This window comes from Lissotriton vulgaris, chromosome 9, assembly GCF_964263255.1.
Source record: "Lissotriton vulgaris chromosome 9, aLisVul1.2, whole genome shotgun sequence".
NCBI classification, from domain to species: Eukaryota; Metazoa; Chordata; class Amphibia; order Caudata; family Salamandridae; genus Lissotriton; species Lissotriton vulgaris.
In genome coordinates, this window is record NC_141697.1 from 1,202,746,676 (window position 1) to 1,202,773,572 (window position 26,897).

At 47.3% G+C, this 26,897-nt stretch overlaps 1 protein-coding gene across 3 annotated transcripts in view; it reads right to left on the minus strand.

The window, feature by feature from the left end:
* Positions 1-26,897, minus strand: part of PLXNA1 (plexin A1) — a 569,446-nt gene that overhangs the window by 195,893 nt on the left and 346,656 nt on the right. For all 3 annotated transcript variants that reach the window (XM_086939278.1, XM_086939276.1, XM_086939277.1), the window contains exons 6-9: positions 18,120-18,243; positions 17,309-17,462; positions 15,513-15,612; positions 1,373-1,487 (exon numbers count right to left, since the gene is read on the minus strand). In XM_086939278.1, the coding sequence (XP_086795404.1) occupies positions 1,373-1,487; positions 15,513-15,612; positions 17,309-17,462; positions 18,120-18,243 (493 nt within the window). The remainder of the gene's footprint in view (positions 1-1,372; positions 1,488-15,512; positions 15,613-17,308; positions 17,463-18,119; positions 18,244-26,897) is intronic.

Genomic DNA, 26,897 nt, shown 5'->3' on the forward strand with positions numbered 1-26,897 from the left:
AAACAAAAAGCACTGCAAAAAAAATCCAAAAGCACACTAGTCAAGAAAAACGAAACCTAAGGAACAACACTACAAACAAACAGCTAAGGACACACTAGATATAGTAAGCAGGATCTAAGAGCCTACAGAGTAACCAATAACTAAGCGTCTGTAAGAACTATGGTAGCATTAAGCGTAGGGACCACTGGCTACTCCATATCAATAAGTAGGGTAACATTATACTGTAGACCTAGGCCAGGGGTCCAACCAGCTACTCTAAACCAAGCATCATAATTCAAAAATAAATAAAGATACTGTAAACATAGGGTCGACAACACCAGCTAGTCTGCATCAAGAAGTGTCCTAGTCACAACCATATGACCCAGGGCTCAACAGCTAGTCCATACCGAGAGTAGCAGAAAAAAACTACTTTAAACATGTGGACATGCGCCTATCAGCTAATCGGCACCAAAAAAGCAAGGTACTAAAAGCTACTGTTAACAGAGACATGGCCCCACTAATAGCAACTGTATTTATCCAGCTCTCAATACACCTGACGAGGCGTCAATGTGCTTTCCAGTGCCGATCACACTAGTTCGGAACCCAAAGGATTAGTGGTGGATTAGTATAGGGAAATATAAGTTGTTAAGTTGAGCAGTGGACATTTGAGTCTGTTCGTTGGATTGAAAAGGATAGAGGAGGGACGAGTCAAGAAAATGTTATTTTTGAGATCTGATAAGTTAGATGAGGTTTGGAATGAGTCAAAGGAGGGATACAGGGGTAGGAGTCCAGAAAGTGATATTTGGGTAATCATATTAGTAAGATGAGGTTTGGAATGAGTCAAAGGAGGGATAGAGGAGGGAACAAGAGCTAAGACACCACACAGTGAACAAGAGTGAAGTCTCTTAGCTGACTGCAGGTTAAGAGAAAAAGTAACTCTAGCCACTGTACAGAACGAGCTTAAGTAAGACTAGGTAGTGTAAACGTAGGGCTGCCGGTCCACTGGCCACCATTTTCTTGCAACGGTGGCTTCAATAAAGTGAGTTGCAAGATCACCCTCGAATGAAGGGACCGGTTCCACAATCCGAGGGCACTGAAGAGAACAGCTGGAATTCTTCAGAGAGTGGCAAACTAGGTAGCATCGTAGAGTGTGCACCTCACCCCTTTATGGATTCTGGAGTAGCAGGTTACTAACTGAAAAAGTGCTGTGACGCCTCGTCAGGGGTAGTAAGCACTATATAAATATAATTACAATACAATATCTGAACCAACAGCACCCGGAATCCCCCCCACCCACCCATCCTTCTGCCCATCAACAGTCTTAAGCATCCAGAAGCAAGAACCTGCAACTCAGAAGGTCCTCTCTCCCCAACTTCCCTTTCCAAGAACTTACCTCTGATATGTTGACTCGTCCCTCCTGAAATGAGCAGTCGGCGGCGTTGTGCGTGCACACATGCCTGTACTTGCACCAGTGGCACGGGAAGGATCCATTCACACAGGACAGGCACCTGGAGAGAACCAGAGAGAGAGAGACACAACTGTTAGGCTCAGGTGGAACAGGGCACAGCTTCGTAGCAGAATCTGAGTCGCTTGCATTCCGGGAAACCACACGCAGGACTCTCCTGAGGAAGGCCAGCATGAAACAATTTGCAAGCCGCAACCTCATCGACTCCAAGAAAATGGGATTTCTAAACTGTGACCTCCTCAGAGACAATTAACTGGATTCATGCACAAATTAATTACACAGCAGTTCTTAGACATTATGCCAATTAACACATTGAGCAGTCAACTTAAGCACAGGCACCGGACGACGAGACGTGCAGGGGCTTGCTTGGGTGTGCAGGGGCTTGGGTGTGCAGGGACCTGTAGCTGCTCTGCTTTGAAGGAAGGGTACTCCGGGAGCACAGGGTACTTAAAGACGATCCTCTCCACCCTGCAACTGTGGAGCAGGTTTAAAAGCACCTATGTAGGCCTACAGCGTTATAGCCGCACACCATATGTAGAACAAGGAAAACGGAAGGAGAAATTGTGAAAATTAAATTTAGAAACCGAAAAAGGTTAGAAAAGATAAAAATAAAACCTCTAAATAGCAACCCCCAAACGAAGGATTACAAACATCCCCATAAAACGTAGGAAAGGCAAGGCAGAAAATGTACTCAAACGTAACATTTAAAACTTGGCCACCTCTCTAGGGCCAGGAAAAGGCCCCAAACTTAAAGATGTACTTTCATTAAGAGCATGATAATGTGGAAACCTCTCTTACAGCTTAGATGAAAGTGACCAGAGTGAGCTGGGTGACAGTGACACCTCAAAACAATGACAACGAATATACAGCAAGTGGGACTCCAAGCTGGACAGCCTCAATTCACAACCAGTTCTGAAAAACGCTGTATATCAGGTGGAGCTCTTTAATCATTGGAACAGCATTTGTCAGAAAAAAATACAAATATCTAGTTTTGTAGTGTTTAATGCTACGCCCGGATTTCCATTCTCGGTTCTCCTTCGTTTTACAGGTGAGAAAAATAGGGAGGAAAAGTAGTTTATCCAAGATTATTTGGCTTTGACAAGACTAGAAAACTGAAATAGCTCGGTTTAGCAGTTTAGCTTCAAGAGTATAAATTCTCTGATCAGTGACTAAGTTCAATTTATTTTAATGTGTGATAATGTAGTCTTATGTACATGCAGAAGTTGTGTTTTAATATTTCCCATACCCACCAGACTACTCCCATTGTTTCTATTTAAAATAAAATATCTTTGGGTGAGTTGAAGGCCATATAATGTCAATCTGTGTGATCTGTGTCAAAAGAACACATGCTGCATTCTTTTCTCCCCATCATATAACACTGCTGAGCCTTGTCAAAACAGCCAGAGGTTACATTCTGTGGACCTCACGTATTTTGTTTTAGTTACTACTGTGATTTTTTTTAGAAAAAAAATTAAGCCATATATTATCGGAGGGATAGGCGAAGACTTCAATGTGGAATGCATTACTTAAAAAAAAGAACGCAAAAGCAAATTATGCCATTATGCCAATATAATCCCGTTTTGCACCAGGCCATGTCTTTTTAGTTAAGAAACTCCACGGAGAGGAAATTAAACACAAACCCGACCCTGAAATAATACCAGTGTGACTTAAAGGTCCTTCTAAACTCGCCTTTATGGTTTAGTTTTAAGGTGACAAAAGGCAACTGTTTGCTACGGTTTTTTAAGTGTCTCGTCTCGTACATGAATGTTGCTGGCCGACGCCATTTTAGGCGCCAGATTTCGGATGTTTTAGTGTCAAAAGTGTACCGACGAGTGAGCAGACGTCACAGGAAGTGCCAAAAACACCTCAATACAAAAGCTGAGACAGCGATGGAAGAGGCAGAAATTGGCCCCCGAAATGTGTATCACCATTTAGATTTTAAAGATTGCACCTGATTGTACCTGAAACCAGCCTCACAGCATTTTGGGGGGGGGCAAGTAAAAGGACAGGAGTGCCATGTGCTTGGTTGTTCGAGTGCTGATTTATAATGTCTGCTACTATGCTGAAGCCACTCTTAAACAAGGCACACAGCTCCAAGACCAACACAGCACTTGACGGATATTTTTATTACATGACGTGCATCTCCGATATGACATGGTGTAAAAATGAGGTATGGGATGCACAACAAGGCTGCAGGAAGCAGGAAATGGTGGGTGCAAGGGAGAAAATATATTGGGACAGTACCCCAGAGTACACTTGGTTGTAGCCATCACTGGTGCAGCAGCACCAGGGCACGTGTATGAAAGAGACCCACTGCATCTCGTACTGATGACTCTTCTAGGCCTGGCTCAAGACTGTGCCTGCCCTGTCTGTTTGTGAAAAGCAGCGAATCTCCTAAGACCCCCAATGCTGCCCGGCGCAGGGCACCTTCAATTCACTGGATTTACTATCAAAATAATGAGGCAGGCGCTGGGAACGGGAACACAAGAAACAAGTTTATTTCTCATGAGGAGAACCTGTCAATAGACACCGTGGTAATCTGCTGAGGTGTTCTAACTGCATCTTCCTTTTATACAGGTTTGACCAATGCATTTGTTTATTTATCCTGGTTACAGGCTTGGAGGCTCCGCCCCGGGCAGGTTTGTCACACAAGCCCAACATTGTTCCATCCACATGGTTACACAATCCCAACATTAATTCTCCTCCCACCAAGGTCAAAACAGACTATCTAATCTTGCAGCTGGACCTTGCTGCAGGGTCTAAAACATGTGAGACTGGCCAAATCTAAGAGTCCGTTCTGTTGATAAAAACAGGTCCCATTGTTGGCAAAAACAAGTCTTGCAGTGTGCAGTGCAAGAGTCTGTTTGGTATTTGGAACCTGTTTGTGTAAGGGTGTCCATGGGTTTGCCTGTAAACATAGATGAGAGTAAAAACGAGTTTGTGGCAGCAAGTTGATGTTGCTGCGTTCGGTCCGAATGACTGCAGTTTATATGTGCGGAGGAACTTCCAGCAGACAAGATGGTGCAGGCAATGTTCACGATCTCCATTTTGCTCTCAACAGTGGCTGTGGCGAACATAAATGAACGCCGCTTATGTACACCTAAAGTTTATCGATTCTAACATGTTCCGAGTCATTTTGTTAGCTTACAGTGGGCTTAGAGCCAACCCATTACTAACTAGTTTAGCTTCAGTGTCACTCCTTTGCTTGCTTCCATTTTGTTCGCGTGTGTAGGCTTCGCAACCTATTTTTGGGTGTGTCCCTCCCTTTGAACAGGGACCCATTTATTCTGTCCTTCCACTGCTTGCTTTTTAAGTGCTACTTTTTTTTCTTTAAGCACAGTAGGAGAGTGTTTTCCGGCTGTCTCCCTCGTATCCTCTCTTGATCATTATCTCCCCCTCATGTTCCTCTCTCTGAGTTTGCTCCCCACTCTGTCTTTCGGGAGTTCTGGATATTCTGGAGAAGGGAGGGAGTCCGCTTTATAACTCCGATCTTACGAGTCCAAAGCCAGCAACTACTTTCTGAACAAGCACAAGTTTCTGAAAGAAATGGCCGTCAGGCAACAGTACACAATAATCGCCCAAAAACCGAGGTTTATAATAATAAAATGAAAAGGCCGGCATAGAGCTACTGCCGCACAGGTCAGCCCCCGCCTTTGCGAGACGCTCTGTCCTCACAAGGCCTAAACTTGCCTATTGTTCCCGGCCTACAGCGGCTGCTGAATGGAGCACTCTGATCAGCTTAAGGCAGAAACCCTTCTGCTAATTGAACAAGGGCACCCACAGCACTTAAATCCCGGCATTAATTCAGAATCATTCATATGAAAATTAAAGGTTGAAAAAAATTAACATTTCCTGCGTGCATCGGGTTTCTTCTCTTCACAATAAAGTGAGTGCGTGCGCAGGCCTCTCACACTTTTTTTTTCAAATATCGGTCGAAAATGTGTTTGCAATAATTTGATTTAATGAGCTGCGCCGCAGGTTTTGAAGTTTTTAGTGTCACAGAAGAGCGGAGGCAGTTTAGAAGGAGAAAGGGGCCTTTGTGCACAGGGCGGGGCGGCCGGGCCTATTGTCGCCAGGAAAAGAATGACTTCTTCGCATCTTTGTGTGAAATGTTTTTTTTTTTGGTTTAATTATTTTGCTTTGCTTTTAAGTATGCACCCTGGCCTAACATTGCGGGCCGGCGGCATAGAGCGAATACCTCCCCCAACTGCATCAAATGCGAAAACAGATCTGATAACTGGGCAGGGGCGGCCAGTAACTTTACCATGGAGGGGGCGGGGGCGCACACACACTCACCCCCAAGTATTCACACACGTGCACGCACACACCCTTTCACAACACTCACTAACACATACACATACATAAAATCATACATACGCACCAAACAAAAACAAAAAAAACATCATAAAACTTACCTTTACTGTAGAGGGGGAAACCTCGGAGGTCCCGGCAGGGTTGGGACTGCTGCCTTCCCTCATTGGTTGGCCATTTAATCACGAAAACAGTCATGCGAGATACCGGGAAGTTGACTGACTGAATGTCTACGATGTAAATTACATTTGTCAAGGCCTAATGTGAAACTGCTGGCTCTTTCCAATGGCTCAGGACTCCGGGCACACGGCATGAAGTGGGTAGCCATGCCATAGCTGTGAGAAATGCAACAAGGCTTATGCACAGAGGGAGAGGTGTGGCACAGCGGCCAGAGCGGCTGATTCCGGAGCGCAGGGCTCACGGTTCGATCCCACAGCCAGGGGCAGCTCAGCATCATGTGACTCTGGGCAGTAGCTCACTTAATCTCCACGACGGCACCCAGCGCCTTGACACCCTTAGGGGTGATACATTCATGATCTACAAATGTGGAATTAATATTATTATATTACGCGGGGGAGTTGGTGTAAAGGTTGGCATTAAATACTGCCTAAAGATCATGTTAAAGTCAGAATTCCAAATGGTAGCAGTTAAACCTCCTGTAAAGGCCAGTATTGGGCACCATCAGGTCGAGGCACTAGAATCCGTGTTTCCCTGGGTAATCTGGTCCGCTGCCATACTGTACATAGCTATGACGGGTTTACTTGTTCCTATGCTGCAATCGTTGTCCGGCTGAGGAACAAGTAAGTGCTTTTCTGGATTTCAAGGTTCCAAGGTGGTGCAAGACAACAGCTTTCAGGGGGGTTGCACTCGTCCAGGAATCGGCCCGTTTTGCGCTTTGAAGGTGCCCTGCGCGGGACATATGCCATCGCCATGATTCGTAGAGGCCCAGGGTAGGGCTGGGCGAAGGATTCATTCAGCCAGCGAAATCTGCATAGATCCTGAATTTTACGAATTGTAGTATTACGTAATTTCACATAACATTAACACGAAGGAGACCCGTTCACCCAGAAAATCTCACCAGCAGCAATTTGGTAGTCCAACCCAGGCGGAGGAGGTCACCCCACTGCTTTCTCACAGTGCAAGAAGAAAAACATAAAATGGTAATAACGTAGTTATTAACATTTTATGTTTACATTGCGGGCGGGCAGGTGTGTGGGTCTGCTCTACTCTCTGAGCAGGGCACGGGAGGAGTGGTTTTCCCACTCTCGAGTGCGCAAAGAATGTTTGGTCGGCCCTATCGCGTCACCCAAACCAATCAATCGCACTTTCCCCTTCTCCATGCAGGCAGCATGGAGAACATGCCCACCCCATAAGCGCCTGGCTGGGCGCCGTCCCAACGAATCACAAAGCTGCAAGCAGCATTGTGATTGGCTGCCTGCTTCCTGTTCCTATTGGAGGCACGGCAGCAACAGAGCAGGAGCCGAAGCAGAGAAGACGCGGGACCCGGCCGCAAGGTAAGTTTCTTTTTTTATTAAACCCCTTCCACGAGACCTCCCACGTGACCCCCCCTTCCCCGCACGATGCCCCACGCCCGCCCCCTCTCCCCCCACCTGCGAGCCATGCCGGCTGCGACTGCTCGCTCCACACTTCTGTCAGTCTCTCATGAGACTTTTTATGCGAAGTGGGAATTTACATAAAAAAAGAAAGTCATGCGAAATTCCTGCAAACAAGGTATCACTCTAAAAACATGATTTTGTTTTTTATGGCCAAATGGCAAAACTTTTAGGGAAAAATATGGGACTTCCTAAAGTATGGGGTGGTGGTGCCAGTACAAACTCAGAAGGAGGCCTTTATCACTACCGCTTCCTACCCAGACGTGTTGTCCCCCTGTCTGTCCTCTGGGGAGGACAGTGAGCAAGGCCTCTCGCCTCCTTTCCACCAAGTGCTCAGACCCTGGGACATGTCGAATGACAGTTTCCAGGGCCTACAAAAGAGCCGGTCACGTCATAGACATGATAATATGGAAGAAACGGGGTGTGGCTCAAAAATCCCCCTATAACATTTTCATAATGACCGCAAAACAGACCGGGTTCAGCAGTGGGCTATGACGTCCCAGTTTCAGAAATGAAAACACATTTTATTTTCACCTCCTTCAAGTTTGGTACATTCCAATGACCTAACGCTCACTTTAAGAGGCTCCTGGGGGCCACAGGCCTTCAGAAAACCTCATGTCCCCCTAGTCCAATCCGCTTTCGCTTATTTTTCTTTCGCGGCTGGCCAACACAGTTAAAACCACGAGTTTACAGTATCTCAGTACTGAAAAGGAGGTTGGCTGACTTTCCAAAAGACAAGCCAAACTGCAAACGAAATTCAAAGCCCAATTTTGAAATTTAGAAATTCTCAACTTTCTGACAGCCTATCTCACAGCTCGACGAGGTTCTTAAAGTCCCAGCAGTACACTTTAAATGTCAAAATGATAAGTGAAAGGGTACGAGGATTAGAAACATAAGTTGTCCGTTACAGCAAATGTATATATTTGCAGCAAGCTTAGCGGTAAAAAATTTAATAAATCAATAAAATTCCCTATATGCTGCCCTATTTCCAAAGCCAGATGCTTCTTCAAAGGTCCCAGAGACCTTTCTAAATTCTTTTTTGTGTGGAAAGGGATTGCCAGTCCTCATAAAATACATCTCCTTATGTAGGTACTCTTGCGAAGATTACAATTCAAAGCCGGAGGTGTGTTGACCACAAAGTCCTGGAATGACCTCCCCCTGCACCTCCAAAAATGATCCTCTCTCCCTGAATTCTCCCTGCCATGGAAAGTGTGCGGGCTGCTGTGGGAAGGGGCAGTGGGAATGTACCCACCCACAGTTCCGCTCTTGTGCCAATCAGACGCAGCGAAATGGCTCCCCTAAAATCTGGGTCTTGGAAGGACGAGGGTGCTTGAGGCATAAAAATGGAGTCACCATTGCACCTCATTGAACAGCTAAAAAGCGCTATGTGATGAATAAGGGGGTTCAGTAAAATATGGAAGCGTCCAGAGAGAATGTCCGGCTCAAGCCTTCGAGGCACACATTGTTTTTAAAACCAGGCTTCTCCAACGAGTAGCTCGTGAGCCACTGGTAGCTCTCCAGCGACCTGTACGTAGCTCTCCTGTGTGCAGCCCAGCCTACTTAATTTTAAGCTTTTGCTTGCAAGAATTAATATATGCATACCAGAAATGAGAGGATATATTTGAGATGTCTGGAGAAAAATGACCGAAATTCCAAAACATAGTTAAAGCTTTTTTTTGAGTCATAAATCACATGATGTTAGGGAGACGTGTTAATAATATTATTACATTGGTCCTATGGGCATTGCAGCCATGGCTGTTGTGTATTACCTATGTCGAGGCATTCCAATCAGACAATACCATTTTTACATTCATGTTACCAGCCCTGCCAAACGTACTGCGGTGATCACTGCTAGTTATCTTGCACATGGGGCTCACCAATGTAATCTTATCTGGTGTGGTCACTATTATAACACCAATATTAGTCCTGGATTATTTTTATTGATCAAAAGTGGCTCTTGTTACAGAAAAGGCTGGCAAACCCCTGCTGGCATACATTTTGATAAGTGTAGAAACCCCATTAGTAAAAAAAAAATCTGTTAACAAAACTGAGTTAAAAGAATAAGTTAAGACTAATTTACAATAAACAGCCAGAGAGAGACGGGCCCGGCTCGGCCTCCTGAAGGTGGTGGGGTACTGTACATTCATGCGCATTTGAATACGGAGGCGCGGTTAGTCATTTTCAGAGACAGATCGACGGATATAATTTTATTTACGCTGGAGAGTAACTAAATAAATGGCCCTGGCATTCAGCGAGCGCATTCATTTAGCAGATTTACAGTTCTAATTAAATAAAGTGAACGGGGACGGGGACACAGGCATTCGGCATGGCAAGCGACTGACGGCGCCCCCTGCGACAGGCTGGTAGATTACCGTCTCTCAGACCTCACAGGGAACTGGGATAAGGAGCTGTCTTCTCAGGTGAATTTCCAAAGCAAGAGAAATGCAAACGAGAGCTTGTGCTGACGATTGGGAAGACCGAAAGACGACAGCACTCTGGGTGTGCGGTCTCTGCCAATGAGAACAGGAGACAGATCGCGGCGTGCTTGTGCTGTCTCTGCCAACAAGTATAGGAGACAGGTTGCGGTGTGCTTGTGCTGTCTCTGCCAACAAGTAGGAGACATGTTCGCTTGTGCTGTCTCTGCCAACAAGTAGAGGAAACAGGTTGCAGTGTGCTTGTTCTGTCTCTACCAACAAGTAGGAGAGACATATCCCGGTGTGTTTGTGCTGTCTCTATAAAACATATTGGAGAGATACGTCACGGTGTGCTTGTGCAGTCTCTGCCAACAAGTAGGAGACGCACTGCAGTGTGCTTGTGTTGTCTCTGCCACCAAGTAGAAGACACACATTCCGGTGTGCTTGTGCTGTCTCTGCCAACAAGCAGAGGAGACACGTCACAGTGTGCTTATGCTGTCTCTACCAACTGGTAGGAGAGACCTGTCGCAGTGTGCTTGTGCGGTTTCTGCCAACAGGTAGGAGAGACACTGCAGTGCACTTGTGCTGTCTCTGCCAACAAGTAGGAGACGCACTGCGGTGTGCAGAGGGATTTAAAAAGAGCAAGGGGACAAAAAGTGCCCGTTAGAAACAAAAAGTAGCATAGCATTTCCGTGCACATGGACCGACCGCTATATCTATATATCTATCTATATCTGTATAATGGGGGTGCCCATTACAACCGAACTGCTACCAGCTTATGCCATTCACTCTCTGCAGGTGTTCCAATCTCTGCAGGGGGTGCAAGGGATTTGTTTGGTACCACCCAACCTCAAAACTAAAATAATCCTGCTTCAGTGTTTGAGCTAGACACCCCCTGAAGGTAACACCTGAAAGATGGAGGCCACGTGCACTTTCCACAGACCTGCATGGTGCTGCCAGGTGTCGCACGATATTTCAAACTTCACAAGATCACACAGTTAAGATGCACAGAATGCTAGGGGGAGTTGGAAAGTATATTCTAAGGTAGGTTGCAAGCTGGTGTGGTGGATCCTAAGTGTCAGATCCATTGCAGGCTTTGCAACCTCCCCAACAGTGGAGGGGAGTCCAGGCGCCTTTGTGATGATGTCAAATGCAGGTGTGACCTAAGGTAACACAGGAAAGCACTAGCCGGGTCCAAGAAATGGCCATCACTGGTTGACATTAATCTGGAAGTGATCTCAGGGGTGAGGAAAGCACTTCTAATACCTACAGGCTGCTATTTCATTGCATCTCTCAAGCTTCTTCAACCTTTCCTCCGCTTCTAGGAGCTTCCTGCGTCAAGATTTCCAAGGTTGTCAGGCCTGTTTCTACAAGAGATTGTGGTCTATGGAACCACTCCAGGCCCACTGAATAAATGTGTTTTGAGACGTAAATTCTTCAGGATGCTAAACCAATGTAGATGTCAACAGTTTGGGCGAGGAGCCCTTCTAAACCCTGGGGGCTGAATACAATGTGTGTACTGCTCTTACAAGATAGGTGCTTTCGAGTCAGGTCAGTATGGCCATTCATCGAAACTCCTTCCTTGTAACCATGGCTCCCAGTGCCATGTTTCCCCCTGTAAAATCTATGTCAGGTGTGTACCACACCTGGTCTCAACACCATCATCCAGTTATCAAGAGCCTGTAAGATTATTTACTCTCAGTTCAGTTACCGCCGGCATGATACCGCTCAATGTCCTAATTAAACGGCAGCCTACCCTCCATTAGCTCTGCGTCGATTATATCACGTGACTGTACAGAATGTTGCAGTCTGCTGTAAATGCTACATTTGTTACAAAGTATTTGATTTACCCTGCATGCAGGCTAACGGAGAATAAACCATTAATAACAATCTAAATACACAAAATCTCAAACTGCCTGTTTTTTTATGGACAAATCTCTCAGTGCCCACCCCTGTGCCTCTTGGATTGGCCAACAGTGGTCCAATCCCATTCTTCGCTTCAGCAAACTCCCACGTTCTTCAAGGGGTCACGTGCAGGCCATGCCGCGCACAAAACAGTAAACAAGCAGCCTTTAAGGGGGAATACAACGCCAGGGGTTGTAGTGGAAATTATTCAGTTATGGAAGAAAGGGAAAAAAAGATGGACTTCACAGAAACCACTCTGTGGAAGCCAAAGCTCCGCCTACAGCACGCGCACAGCGTTCCGTGCCACGGTAGTCATCACAAATGAGATGCTGAACTGAACTATGATGGAGTTGTCTTCATATGTAAATGGACTGTCGCGAAGCACTTGACCATTGACCCAAATGGACTCAAAAGGCGCGAGTCATTGACCCCAGTACAAGCAGCCGGCTTGTAAGGTCCAAGAGGCATTATGCAGCACAATGATGTCATCGTTCTGTTGGAGCCGTTTGAATGTATAAGGGAACAAATAATGGGTTGTCCCGTCTCTAGTCAACCACGTAATGTCCGCCAAGAGCCAAGCCAAGATTTACAGATAAGATGACACAGCTGGAATTCACAGAATAAGTGATCTCGACATCTGTCACATGTCTCAACTCTCTACCTCTCGGGCAACGAGCCATAATGGGATTCTTGTCTGAATATACTAACCCAAGAGCTTGTCACGCACTACGCATGGACGGGTAACACGTATGGCAGAGCTTGGAGGTCCCATGTCCCCAAGAACGGCGCCTCTTGTTTTGTCTTTTCGAATGCAGTTGGTGAACATCGGAGTGTTATTTAATTCCAGTTATGGCTAAGTTTTTATGGTATAAGGGACTGACCTATAGATGCCTTCTACATTGTGCGACGACTAAACCCTAAGGAGTGTGCGTCTAAAACGGGGTTGTGCGCATTGCCCTTTTCATGTCAAGGCTGAGCCTCCGCCTTTGTTTTTGCATCAATGGATTTTTGTGGTCGGTGAAGCATGTTGCCCAGTCTGGGTGCGCAATGCCCGGTGCTGTGGTGACCTCAAATAAATGGTTCTACTGCATTTCAGAAAATCACCTACACTGCTATATACAGATGTATGTGTACACACACACACACACACATATTTATGTATAGATCTACACACACATATATGCACCTCTACAAATACCTGCACAGCTATTAATATGTACTTGCAAAAACAATGAAGTCTGTGACGCCATTGAATTGTTTGCACGTGAACGGATGCAGTAAAACCTTGCAGAAAAGGAAACCAATGTACGTAGGGACACGTGTGCACATGCACATACAGAAATGCACACACATATACCCCCAGGGGCACGCAGGAACGAATCGGAGCCGGTTTCGGCCCTCTGCTCGAGGTTTCACAGTAAATCGAGGCGCCTTTAATGTGATCTTGGCGACGAGACATCGCAGATCGCTTGCTCTTGGCAGGGGTCCCAGATGCCTGGGGTTATAAACCTACTCCCCGGGGATTCCCACGCCACCCAGGGAGAAGCTCCCCCATTTCATGGAAAGCTCATGCTCTCGAGCCAGACTGATCTGGGAGGGAAAGCCGAGCCTCACCCCACAAATCTGAGGCGTACCCGGCTACAGGGGCGTCAGGAGACGTCCAGACACAATTATGCCTCTGACAGGCTGGGGCGGGACCAATCAGAGCAGGCGCACGCGACATGCAACTGACACTCGCCCCAAGCTCTGCACGTGTGCCAGTGGTGACTCAGACTTTCATCCTTCTGATTAGTTAATGACGTGCTTGGCTGCCCAAGGATTTTTTTTTTAACATTTAAAGGGAAAAAGTGGATACTTTGATAAGGTTTCCATTAAAGATCCGAACTCTTATTATTACTAAGCGACAAAACCTGGTGGTCTAACCGCAAGTTAAAATACAACTCACCACCGTTTTAGGCACTATACCAACCACTGCCCCATCCGAGCACGTCCCCCCTCAAAGCCACCTGCACGGGGAGAGGTTCTACATTATGACTGCGCATCAAGCGCGGTCAGAAAACCTTACCGTAGGTAAGTTATCAGCAACTTATGGCCACATAAACCATGCAATTGTCATCCATGCACCCCCCAGTTTTTTTAAATGTGATTTTCCCCCTAATTTAGCACCCCTCTTTAGTTGGGCCCTGCCTAGTTCGCCTACACGGAGAGTCCACCACAGCCAACCAACCGGCTGCAATCTATAGCGCTCTCGAAGAAAGCCACAGAGAGCAGGCTATCCGGCAGGATACTTGCGCATCCCCGAAAAAGAAACCCTGGAAGGGGACATGAATATTGATAGAATATATATTTCTATGCAGAGAGGCGCGCGGTGCCATCCAGGTACCAGCCCCCCAAGGAACAGGAGCACCCGGGGCTTTCCTGCCTGGAACAAGCAGAGCCCGAGGGATCCAACGCCTCTTCCATATAGATTTTTCCTTTTTTTTAATGTAAAAAACACAGCATTGAGGAAATATTTAATTACACAGCTATCAAAGAACCTTGAAGTCATTCCAGAGTTCTTTTCCCCTTCAATATGAAAAGCCTTTTAGATTTACCCACAAACAAGTTAATTGAGCTGCTCTCTATGCAAATGTATGCAATGGTATTTCAGAGGCGGATATTAATTTGAAAGTGCGCGCTTCCTTCCCTCTCCGCTGGGTTTTGAAGGAGGGTAATGAGAAATCAGGAAGGCGGCTGATGTCCCTCGCCCGAGTGCCAACAGGGATGGGGGCTTGGAAGCGTATCACCAAGCCAACCTCCGCGTGGCCAGCGTGTGCACAAGGCAGCCATCTTTGGAGAGCAGCAGGTCCAAGGTGGGGCAGAGGTAACCGGGACCAAAGTGTCATAGGTTAATATTTCAGCCATCTTGTAGTGACTGCAGGCAAGCTAGAATCCCTCGCTAAGTACTGGGCATGTACGGTGGTGACGCTGTGACCGCATACCTCCTTGGGGCACAAGTACACGCCGGCAATACGGGTGATCATACAATCGGGGCAGTGATGGGGCGGTCTTACCCCTAAGAAATCGGCATATGTCTAGTTCACAGTACCTGAACTTACACAAGAAAAAACACTTTCTCTGGATTGCAATGCAAATTCACAAATTCTCAATTTATCGATCCAACAGAAATTTGAGATCTATGGATCCATTTTTGCTCTTCCCATGCCGTATTTGCACAGTCAGACATGGCAGTTGATCCTTCTCTTACCTGGGCCCTTTTCATTGGGACAGGCTTCCGCCTTACGTTCACTTCTACTCTGATTTTGTCTGCTTCAAAAAGCTACTTAAAACCTGGCTCTTTAAACCATATTTCTTCCTTTCTTTTCTGGTCTGTGCTTCAGCACCGAAAAACCCCTGCGGCGGTGTTTCGCGGCGCTATATTAAGTTTCGATACCATAACATAGTAAATAACAATTGTATAACGGAGGTATAGAACACAACAACCGACTTGACACTCATTTCATCATCTGGGATGCGTGACATGAGAAGCAGATCCTTCCTCAGGTCAAACTCGCAGCCCGCAATTTACAGAAATCTCAGCCAAAATCCTGAGTAACTGCACAATCCCTACAGACTATTTTATATTAAAACATTGGGAAAGTGTGAAACTAAGACGAAAATCTCCTAAAGTACTATGTGGGAGACATCAGATACAAACTTCCTGTTTGATGTGACTGCAGCTCTGAAATCCTAGACAGACATGTCAATTGTTCTTCGCACGGCTGCCTGAGAGTAATGCGGCATGTCAACATGTCTATGTTTAGAGTTAGAAGGAAACCAACTTACGACTGATGAACGCTGCAGTTGTAAAAGACAAAGTCCACACTGGCAAATTTCTTCCCCGTCTCCTTCGATTTCAGGTAGAGTTTCACCACCCTCTTGTCTCCTAGGAAAAGCAAAAACACTAGTTAAGCCCTGCAATTTAACAGGTCATACAAATCCTTTGGACACAATATACATTTTTAACAGAGAACCCCCCCCCAGATCTGGATAGGAGATGGCTGCATTGGGATATTGAGAAATGCAGATGTGCTGAGGATGACTCTGCTGTCAGACACCTTGGACGGCTGGTGTCTCACCTTGAATCCACTCCAAATGGCATTTGCTTGGCTTGCAGAAGTCTGGTTGTCGTGCGGAGATATATATCTAATTAAGATCTGAAGTTCAGAAGCACCATCTATTTAACCTCAGTTCAACTCTGCAGGAAGGTGCAACTGGGGAGTGCAACAGTTTTGCCTTGTGGATTTTTTCTCACAAAGCCTATATTTTGAATTTGAGAAGATGAGCAAAACTTGTCGTAGAAGATTCAAATGACAACCCCCTCCACCCCCATCTAGATCAAGAATTTCCATAGTAACATTATTTTGGGCTAGGGGCAAGAGCGCAACGCCTGAACAGAGCCAGACTGCTCAAAATCATGACAGCCAGAGAAGAGACATGCAAGTGGCAGCGCAGAGCCGGCAAATTATGCGCTGCGAAGACTAATGAGAGAAAACAACTTGTTTATTTGGAACGCCCCCTGCTCTAGGAGGAGGAGAGGGGAATATTAATAGATCTCGTCAGCCTGAATGGAGAGCAGAGGTGGCAGCTCTGAAGCCTGAGGGCAGGAGTGGCAAAGAAATAAGATGGCGCTTATGGGGGCAGAACTGCTACCTCTTCTCACCCCAGCCTACAGCCGCCCACCCAGGAGAAGCCACATCAATATCTTGTACCTCTGCCTACTCTCTACTAGTAAGGAGTAGTGCTAGCACATGAAAACAGACTCTGAAACATCTCTAGCAGCAATAAACTGCGAAACAGGCCACCGGAACCTCAATCAACTGTAAATAAAGGTTGAAGCTGCACCCAACGTTGACCCCATCTATGCCAGGGCATGCGACAGAATAGAAAATGATCCCTCATAAAAAAAGCAGGACCTGTGTCTCCTGGATTGAATATTTAAGAACAGGTTGCAATTTTTATATGGAGATAATTAGGGGAGAGAATGTGGCCTAACGGCTAGGGTGGTCGACCTCAGAGCTGGGGGACTGGGTTCTAGTCTCGGCAGGGATGCTCAACATTCTGTGGTTCTGGGCAAATCACTTAATCTCCCCGTGCCAAACAAAAAGGAATGTGTCCTTCTGTAACATAACTAATGCTCCTGTAAAGCGCTCAGATACCTTCAGGTCTAGTTTGCGCTATATAAAACTCCACAAAAAAAAAAAAATTAAGGTCGAGATTTTATCTGCTGTAGGGGTCTAATCTTAGGCAAAATCAATTTTTGTAGCCTTTTTTTACCATAGACCCGGCCTACTACATAACTACTCTTGCCATTGTGGTCCTAATATTTTTTTAGTCTTCCAATGGGCAGGAAGTAAAATTAATTCAAATGGATGGGAATTTATCCGTTCGGTCACAGCAATCGCCATTCCACATGCCCTCCCATGAAAGGTTGTTGGGGTCCTGTTGGGGTCTTGGTCAAGTCAGCCTCGTACTCACCTCTCCATTACCATGGTATAAGAGGGCCTAGTGCATTAGAAACTAGGTATAGTCCTCAGCCCTAGAAGCAAAGGTGCCGGATGAGCCAGGACCGCAGTACTCACCTTGACCCCGCGTGATTGGAATGATCTCCTTTGCGGACGGCGAGCTGCAGTAGATGCTGCCGTCACTGATCCGACCTTCCGACTCCGTAAAATCTTCAAAGGAGCAGTTCACTCCCAGGGACAGATCGGGGACGTTCCAGGCCTGGAGAACCAGCTGCAAAGAACAAGATAAAAAGATTGGAAACTAGGACAAAAATCAAATGTCTCAAAGATAGAACCACCACGAGATCCAACCTAATCTCCTCCGACAATCCACCCTCCCACTTAGAACCCAAGAGCATCCTCCTTAGACAATGAAGGATGTCTGATAGGCCAACAACCTCCAGTAGGTTTCATGGTACCTCTTAAGCGAGTGCGTTGACCAGTCTTTGGCCACCTTTGATGAACATTAAATGACCAACTAGTGCAATGCACTCATCACATCTCAGGACGGCCAAGAGACACAAGACTTTCAAATTTCAGATGATGACTTAAGAATAAGTCTACATGTTGATGGCCAAATAAACATATGGACAGACCTTAGCACAGCAAATACTACCAACAAGCTATGAAAACCCCTAATGTTGGGTGTCGGGTTGTGAGGTAGCCCCCATTTCTGTACAAACATTTACTAAAAACCATTGTTGAAAACTCCAGTCGAGTTTGACAACTTTGTTGTTCAAGGCCAAGATGAAGAGTGGATGGCCCTGTGGAGGTCCTGGACAAGTCAGTCTGCACAATTCAATAGCAAGATAACTACACATTACCCAAGCCATCAGGGATGTAGAAAAGACCAGGTTATGCAGATTCTTACTACTTTGCCTCCACCTACCGGGACCTCGGACATGGTGACGGAGATGTTCTTGGGCTGGACGGTCAGCTGTACACACTGACGCACGTCTGACGCAAACCGCTGGGGCTCGTCAGCACGTTCACACCGGTCCTTCCGGGAACATCTAAAAGAAGAGAGGAAGTGTTATCAAAACCAGCAGCAATCAAATAAACCCAACTTTGAACATTGTACACTTGTACCCACTAAGTAACCACAAAAAAAAGAAAAATATAATGCATGAAAGAAATGGTTGGATTCTGCCCCGCCAAACAACAGCTTACATTGGGGACGTTTGATTTTAGGACATCTATCCATGCATTTCAAATATTTAATGATGCTCTAATGCACGAAACGCCAAATTCACACCAAAAGGAACCTTCCAGAGAAACCCTTGACCCTCGCTGTAAAAGGGGCAAAAACCTGCAATGGATTCTCGTCCTAGCGAGAACATTTTCTTACCAACCCAGTTGCAGGCAGGTGCCAGCTCACGAATACAAGCATTTGCAATGCAATGGTCTCGGCATCATTAAAGGTAGAGTTATTGGCATTGCTCATGACATTTCTTTTTTTTTCTTTAAATCAAAAATAAATGGCCATTGTCATTAACATTGCCAATACACAGCACTCTGCACTCAACAGCACACAATGCTCTGCGCACTCGCCACTCTGCGCACTCGCCACTCTGCGCACTCGGCGCACTCGCCACTCGGCGCACTCGCCACTCTGCGCACTCGCCACTCTGCGCACTCGCCACTCTGCGCACTCGCCACTCTGCGCACTCGCCACTCTGCGCACTCGCCACTCTGCGCACTCGCCACTCTGCGCACTCGCCACTCTGCGCACTCGCCACTCTGCGCACTCGCCACTCTGCGCACTCGCCACTCTGCGCACTCGCCACTCTGCGCACTCGCCACTCTGCGCACTCGCCACTCTGCGCACTCACCACTCTGCGCACTCACCACTCTGCGCACTCACCACTCTGCACTCACCACTCTGCACTCACCACTCTGCACTCACCACTCTGCACTCACCACTCTGCACTCACCACTCTGCACTCACCACTCTGCACTCACCACTCTGCACTCACCACTCTGCACTCACCACTCTGCACTCACCACTCTGCACTCACCACTCTGCACTCTGCACTCTGCACTCTGCACTCACCACTCTGCACTCACCACTCTGCACTCACCACTCACCACCACCAAGCATTGACAAACCCAATACCTTATGTAGACGAGACCTATTGGCTTTTCCAATGCTTGTTTTTAACTCTGTGGTCGCGTCCTTCTGAATATGTTAAAATATAAACGTTCACATTCTATCGCACGTTGGCTTGAGGGCTGTTGGAATTCACTGTATGCTTTAATCCAAAATGTTGATGCGGGTTAAGCATTGACAAACCCAATACCTTATGTAGACGAGACCTATTGGCTTTTCCAATGCTTGTTTTTAACTCTGTGGTCGCGTCCTTCTGAATATGTTAAAATATAAACGTTCACATTCTATCGCACGTTGGCTTGAGGGCTGTTGGAATTCACTGTATGCTTTAATCCAAAATGTTGATGCGGGTTCAACGAGAGAGAGACAGAATTTGGCAGTACGGCAAGCGATTTTCTTGCATGAGTTCAATCAATGGGTGATGTAAACAAAGCGTCTTTCATCATTGAACTCGCGGCCGCCCCGGAAGTCAGGCACGGTCGCCTGTGACGGGGGCGGGGCCACGTTCACACCGGAAGAGGAGGCAGGCGGAGTCGTAGCGTCTCGCGGCCCGGGGCTCCTGTGAGCGGTGTAGAGCCCCGGGGCCGCGCCAGCAGGAGGTTGGGCGCCGCGTGCTGAGGTAAGGTAAGTTCTGGAGCGCGATTGGTGCACTTGTGTGTGTGTATGCTCGTGTGTGTGTGTGTGTGTGTATGTATGTGCGCGACGGTGACGGCGGGGGAGGGGGGTCTGGAGCGCGATTGGTGCACTTGTGTGTGTGTATGGTCGTGTGTGTGTGTGTATGTATGTGCGTGACGGCGGGGGAGGGGGGGCCTCGGTGCACTTGTGTGTGTGCGCGCGCGTGAGTATGAGTCAGGGGTGGTGTCTCTGTATGTATGTATGTGCGTGCGTGCATGGGCGCGTGTGTGTGTGTATGCGCATGCGTGTGTTGTGCTTGCGCCTCCCAGGAGACAGCGCCTGGCCACAGCGCGCGTTCCAGTTACAAATCGCCTGGAAGGATGCGTGTGACCTGGACTGTCTCCTGGGACTGCTACTCGCTGACATAAGATCTCGGCGGAGACGCGCTTACGCGCGTCTTTTAGCCGAGACCTAAAAAACTATTTCCTTTTCCTATTGTGTGTGTTCTGCAAACTAACTGCTCGTTGACAGCTTCGATGCAGGAGGGGGTCACAAAAGTTCAGCAGAGTGACTTCCACGGCCTACCACGCTCCGTTATGCAACGTATTCAGGGTTGGACATTAATGAGTGCAGTAAATTTAATCCGAGGGCCGATCTGGGACGTTTACGAGGAGTCAAATCCATAAAAATAGAAGATGCAAAGTGGGCAGGTTTGCTCATCACAGCAGAGCAGTGCGCACGTAAGCAGAGGGTCTGCTGAGATGCACGGGTTGAGTGCGGGGACACGCATTCAGGGTACAAAGTAAGCATATATGCAAGGTGGCCAATCTCTGACAAGTTAGGGGTATGTACCAGCTGCAGGGCCTCGCATTAACGAGCACCGCAGATTCCATCCAAGTGTCCAGCTGGTTGTCAGTCGCGGCTGGTGACATTTGAAATAGGCGAGGCGTAATTCCTGATCTCAGCACACCTTACTGCACCAGCGTGAAGGAGGCCCTCTGGAGCCGCGTTACACCAAACAGCGATAATCCCTTGCCTCATAATAATAAAAATAAAAGTAAAAAAACTTATCTTGGCTTGGCTTCCCGCTCTGGCTTGAGTCCTGTCCCGAGGGCCGAGACTGCAGACTCCTGCGCGCCATCCTGGATTTTTTTGAAATGCCTCATCCCTAGAGTCGTCAGACTCATCACTGAAGGCTGCAGGCAGCCGGCGCTGATTGGTTCGGCCGGCTGCCCTAAATACGTCATTCCTCTTGGTCTGCATGCTGCAGAACGGAGAGTGGGAGGAGGCTTGGGGGAGCGGCTTGCCCACTGTTGCTAATACTGTCTGTTTGGACAGCCTCTCAGGCTGTCCAAACAGTCCGTATTCACAACAGTGGGCAAGCCACTCCCCCAAGCCACTCCCCCCTGCCCTGAGGCTCGAGTGAACAGGAAGTTTGTTGCTGACTGTTTTCTCGCCGTGCGAGAAGGGCAGGCAGAAACAAATGGTAGTTATAAATAAATAACTACCATTTGTTTCTGCCTTCTTCTCGCACGGCGAGAAAACAGGGGGGGCGGCGCCCAAACGCCCCCATGGTAAAACCGCCACTGCTGGTTGTGCACATGCGGAGTTCAGGGATGCGTATTCACGGTCCCCTTGGTGCACGTGCACAGGTGCACACTGATTAACGCAGTTGACTCAGTTTCAGGATTCAGCTTAGGGTAGGTGCAGGGCCTTATAATAAATGCAGGGTGTACGTGCTGCATAAACGTCTGTACATCTATGCAAATCCCAGATTACGTGCATTACCACACGTGGCGCCCACTTGATGTACACCCAACACGTGAGGCTACACACATAATCGAACAGAACAGATTTACTTGCAGGGCCTACCTAGGGTACGTGCCAAGTGTACTAACCGCTGGTTTACAGAGGAACATTCAGGGACGCGAGACCTGTAAATTGGACTCTCCTCTCAAACAGAGGACATGCTCCAGCGGTCACAGAAACGAATGAAAACATCTCGAGAGAAAGTACAGGGCCGGGCCTCCTGTAGAAAGAATAAGGGTGAGGTTCCGTGACAATTGTAAGTGGTGTTTTTAACTCGCACGAATATGGTCGAGTCTAGTATCTATGAACCGCAAATGACGAGTTTTGTAAGTGTGCGCAGTTTCGCTGTGCTAACTTAAACCGTTCGTTTGTTATGTGGGTTTGTCATCTGTACCCACGGGTTCCATCTTAGATACGGCATCCATTTTGTCTCTTGCCCTCAAGTAGCCAGCGAACGGACGCTGTCCGCTTCGCGACCCTGGGACTCCCAAGATATGGCGGAAGACGCATGTTCTTTGTAAGTGTCTTTATGACGAGGGGGATGCTACTGTAAGGCAGATGGCGCCGCTCGAGGCTCATCTTGCCGCACGGGCTTATTGTCTCAGTCGTGCATCTCATTAGGCACGTCCCTTTGATGCCTGTATCTCGTGCTTCTCGACACTCCCCTTTTACACCCTTTCCGATCTCCCTACTGTCTCCGTCTTCCTCTGCACCTGTCTTCGTTCCTATTTCGATCTACTTTACTGCTGATTGGAATTTGCTAATGGTGGGAAGATGGGTTTTTACAGTTGGGAACCGCCAAATGTTTCCGCACTTATGTTCCGGATCTTGTGTGTTTCAAAGTGATCTAAGCGACCCCTCTGAGAGCGACTTGTGGGAACCAGGTTGTAAACTATTGTGTATCATGTTATCCTATGGGTAAAAACTGTATAAAAGGAGCGATCCACAAATACAATTTGAAGCAGTCTCCCCGAACTACACTCGATGTACTTCCTGTGACTTCTGTGTTCCCTGCAGTAAATAAACCTTGACTCTTTGACGCCGAAGGAAGTGTCCCGTGTCTCTGTGACTTGTACGCCGGAGCAGGTTACCCACGAAGGTTTCAGGTGTTGTGCCCTGGCACCGCTGGGTCCAAAGAACCCAGTCCTTCAGTTGGCGCCCAACGTGGGGCTGCATCAGTGGTACCGGTCCAAGCCCGACGATCGTGAGGAACTTCGTGTGAAATCTCCGAGGGAAGGTGCACCCCGCTTCATCGATCCTGTTGTCGAAATAAGTGGCCCGAAGACTTTTCCCGCGAAGATTCCCGCCTCCTAACGGCTGCGACGGACTGCTGCCCTGACTGTAGACCTGTTTTGGCGCCTGGCGTAGACCTTGGTATAGCGAGACGATTGACGGGCCTTCCTGAGGACGCCATTGATCTTTGAGTTAAGTATTTGTGGGTCGCTCCCAGAGTTCTTGGTTGTAGACACTTTAGCGAGTGTCTTTGTTGTAAACACTTTAGCGAGTGTTTTTGTTGTAGACACTTTAGCGGGTGTCTTTGTTGTACACGCTGTGTGAGTGTTTTTGTCGGTGACACTTTGCTAGCGTACTTTGTTGTTGTTGTATTTGTTTGACGACTGCAGCCGCCAAAGACCGAGGGTTTAGTTCTTTGCTGGGACTTGGTAAATCCCGAAATCCCGTAACCCTTGAAGTTTGTGAAACTCGGCTAGTGTGCAAGATGCCTGGTCGCAGTACTTTGTTCAGTTGCTTTAGACCTTGTGGTGCGGATTCCCTGCTGGAGGACTCGTGTCCGATACCTCCGGTTGGAACTCCTACATATGACTTATATAGCAAACATGGGCTAGGCCCGATTGCTTTTAACGATTATTGGATCAAATATACAAAGAAAGACGGCGATCTTCGTTGGCCACCTCACGGTAGCTTCGAAGCGTCGATCTTAGATAATTTGGAAATAAAGTTGTTCGAACGTAAATCAAGGCCGGCCATGTTTGATGCCTTTCGGTTCTGGCGCAAAGAAGCCCGACAGAAAGAGATCAGACAAAATAAACGTAGTCAGCGAGATACTGTTGCTACTATAGTGAAGAAAGCTGAGCAGTTTCAGCGTGATAAGGAGGATAAGGATAAGGAAGTGTTTGAGAGATTACAGCGTATGTCCATAGACAAATGCTATCCTGTTTTGCCTACGGAGTCGGATAAGAAGGAAGAGGCAGTTGAGGATTCTTTAATGTCCTATCTTATGAAGTCGCCACCTCCGTACGTACAGGGTACCGCAGCTCCTGTGGTCCCTGCCGTACCTGTTCTTCCACCTGTTATTCCTCCACCAGTTCCTCAACCTGCACCTGCTCTTCCGACTGTTCCTGCTCCTTTGCCTATTTCTATTCCTACTGCTCCTCCGCTTCCACATACTCCTGTTCCCGCTACTGCTCACGCTACTGCTCCTGTGTTGTTAACCCCTGTTGCTGCTAACGTCTCTACTCCTTCTCTTGTTAGTCCTGTGTCTTACTCTTCTCCCTCTACTCGTAATCGTGATTCTCCCCTTGCGACAAACTTCTTTCAGTCGCTCGGACCTGTTTTTGGGTCTGCAGGTTCTGATGGTCCACAGAGACGTAGCCAGCTTCCTGGTAATAGAGAACGTGTTGCGCTATACAATATGGCGATGGGTTGGATGATAAACCCTGTTAGAAATCCACCTCGTGTTGTCCTCGAAACGTTTGATCAATTCAACATACCTACTCAGAGATATGTGTTTGATGAAATGTGCAAGTTCTTACATGATCAGATAGCGGCCAATGCGCCTGACGAGGTGCTGACCGCCCTGTCTGAACTCCGGCTTCAGTTCGCAACTGGACTGATAGTCGACACTAATGTCCGACGTGCTATTGAGCGGTTGCTATCTCTTCGTCCCGCTCCTATTCCTCATGCATTGTTCGTTGAGGACATTGAACAACGAGATGGGTCTGGCCAATATCCTATGCGTGAAGTTCCGCCAGTTTGGGTACCCGCTGATAATACTAATGCTAATGCTCCAATACCAGCACATTTCCAGAGAGTGTGGATACACCTCCCTTGGAAACGATCGGAAGTGCTTCAGGTGAAACAAACTTTGCCTGATCCTCGCAAAAATCCTGCGGGGTATTACAAAGAATTATCGCAGCTCGTAGACGCTACGATAATGAATCTGGCCGATATCGACATGTTGTTTGGCAATGTCGTACCGCAACCGGTATGGGCCAAGATTCGTCACCAAGATCACGCGAATGAATTAGGTGGTGATTGGGCTGCCATTACAGCGGCAGACGCTGGACAAGTGGCTGCTACTAAACCCGATCAGTTGATTGAACTTCTTCCCCAGCGAATCATTACATTAATGAAAACGCTTATGCCAGCTATGAGGGTAAATTGGGACAAGTTGTCAGCCTGTAAGCAGAAGAAAGATGAGAGTGTTTCAGACTTCTTTACGAGGTTCGAGGAAACATTCGTCGATCATAGTGGGCAGGATATGGGTACTGAGGGTGGACAGAGGTTGTTTGTGGATAAATTCGTATCGAACTTATTGCCCGACTTGAGCCATAAATTGAAAAATTCAGAAAGTTCATGGGCCGTTTCTACCTCAGCTCAGATATTGGCTACGGCACAATATTACGAAAATAGAGAAAAAGAGGAAAATGACCGTGCCGATAAAAAGACGAAAGAGCTGAAAACTAAAGTGTTGTTACAACAAGCATATCCGCCGCGTTCTAATCAGAATGCGCCTCAGCAGAATAGATCGCAGTCGCAATCGAATCGATCGCAGCCGCGTAATGATTCATCTTTTCAGAGATCTTCATTAGGGTACAATCAATGTGCTTATTGTAGACAGGAGGGACACATTAAATTCAATTGTCCTGCTTTAAATGACCGTAGTGGTGGTAATTCGTCTAGAGGAGGTCGTGGTGGTGCACAGCACGCATCACGTGGTAGAGGTCGTGGTGCTCAGAATGATCGCTCTGACCATTCATCAAATTCTAATAACTGTTTCGATCAACGTGGATCATCGCAAGGACGATCTGCGCAGTACAATGTAGACGATTATTACGTCGATCAGGGACCTGACGATAGTAATTACTAGGACAGCCAAAGACAAGGAGAGGGAGTGGTATCAGTTCCGGTTGATCAGAGAGGGCCTTACGTCGCAGTTGCTACATCGGGCGTCGTTGAGCCTTTTCTGTTGGACACTGGTGCAGCGAAAAGTTCTATCATGCATTCGAAACTCCCTGGCGCACCTTTGTCTGGCTTAACAAATGTTTCCGTTGGATTCTCTGGCGCCCCCGTTAGCAATCCAGTTTCGCGCCCTTTGCCCCTTAAAATTGGGCCACGTGAGCTCGAAGCTCCATTGATTTTGTCTACTGGTTGTGGCGAAAATCTTTTGGGTCTGGATTTGCTTAAACGCTTGTATGCGACTTTGTATTGTTCTCCTGCGGGTGTAAAGCTTACGTTAGGAGAGAGGGTAGTCTCTCCCATGTACTTGTCCCTCGATAAGCTTCCACCGGAATTGAGTTCTCTTCCTGCATCTTTGTGGGCGACGGGTCCAAATGACGTGGGCCTACTTGATATCTCCCCTTATGTTGTTCAGTTGAAATCGAATGTGCGATTGCCACGTATTCCCCAATATCGTATCTCCCTTGATGGTGAACGAGCTTTGTTAGCGATCATCTATGATTTGATCGAGAAAGATGTCATTGAAGAAACTCGGGGAAACGTGTGCAATAGTCCTGTACTGCCCATTCTTAAACGTACTGATCCTACCAAACCGCCTGTTTATCGTTTTGTTATCGATTTACGGGAGGTGAATAAAATTGTGGTTCCTCAATTCCCTGTTGTGCCTGACATTACGGCGCTACTGACTCTGATTCCAGCTACAGCTTCATGGTTTTCGGTGATTGATTTGAAAAATGCGTTTTTCAGCATCCCGATTGCCGAAGAGAGCAGGGACCTTTTCGGTTTCTCTCTTGGTGGACGTAGCTTCCGGTTCAAACGCGCTCCTCAGGGCTACTGTGAAAGTCCATCGATTTACAGTCAAGCTTTGAAGGGTCAACTAGATGCGTTTAGGTTGCCGGTTGGTGCGGCTTTAATCCAATACGTCGACGACTTATT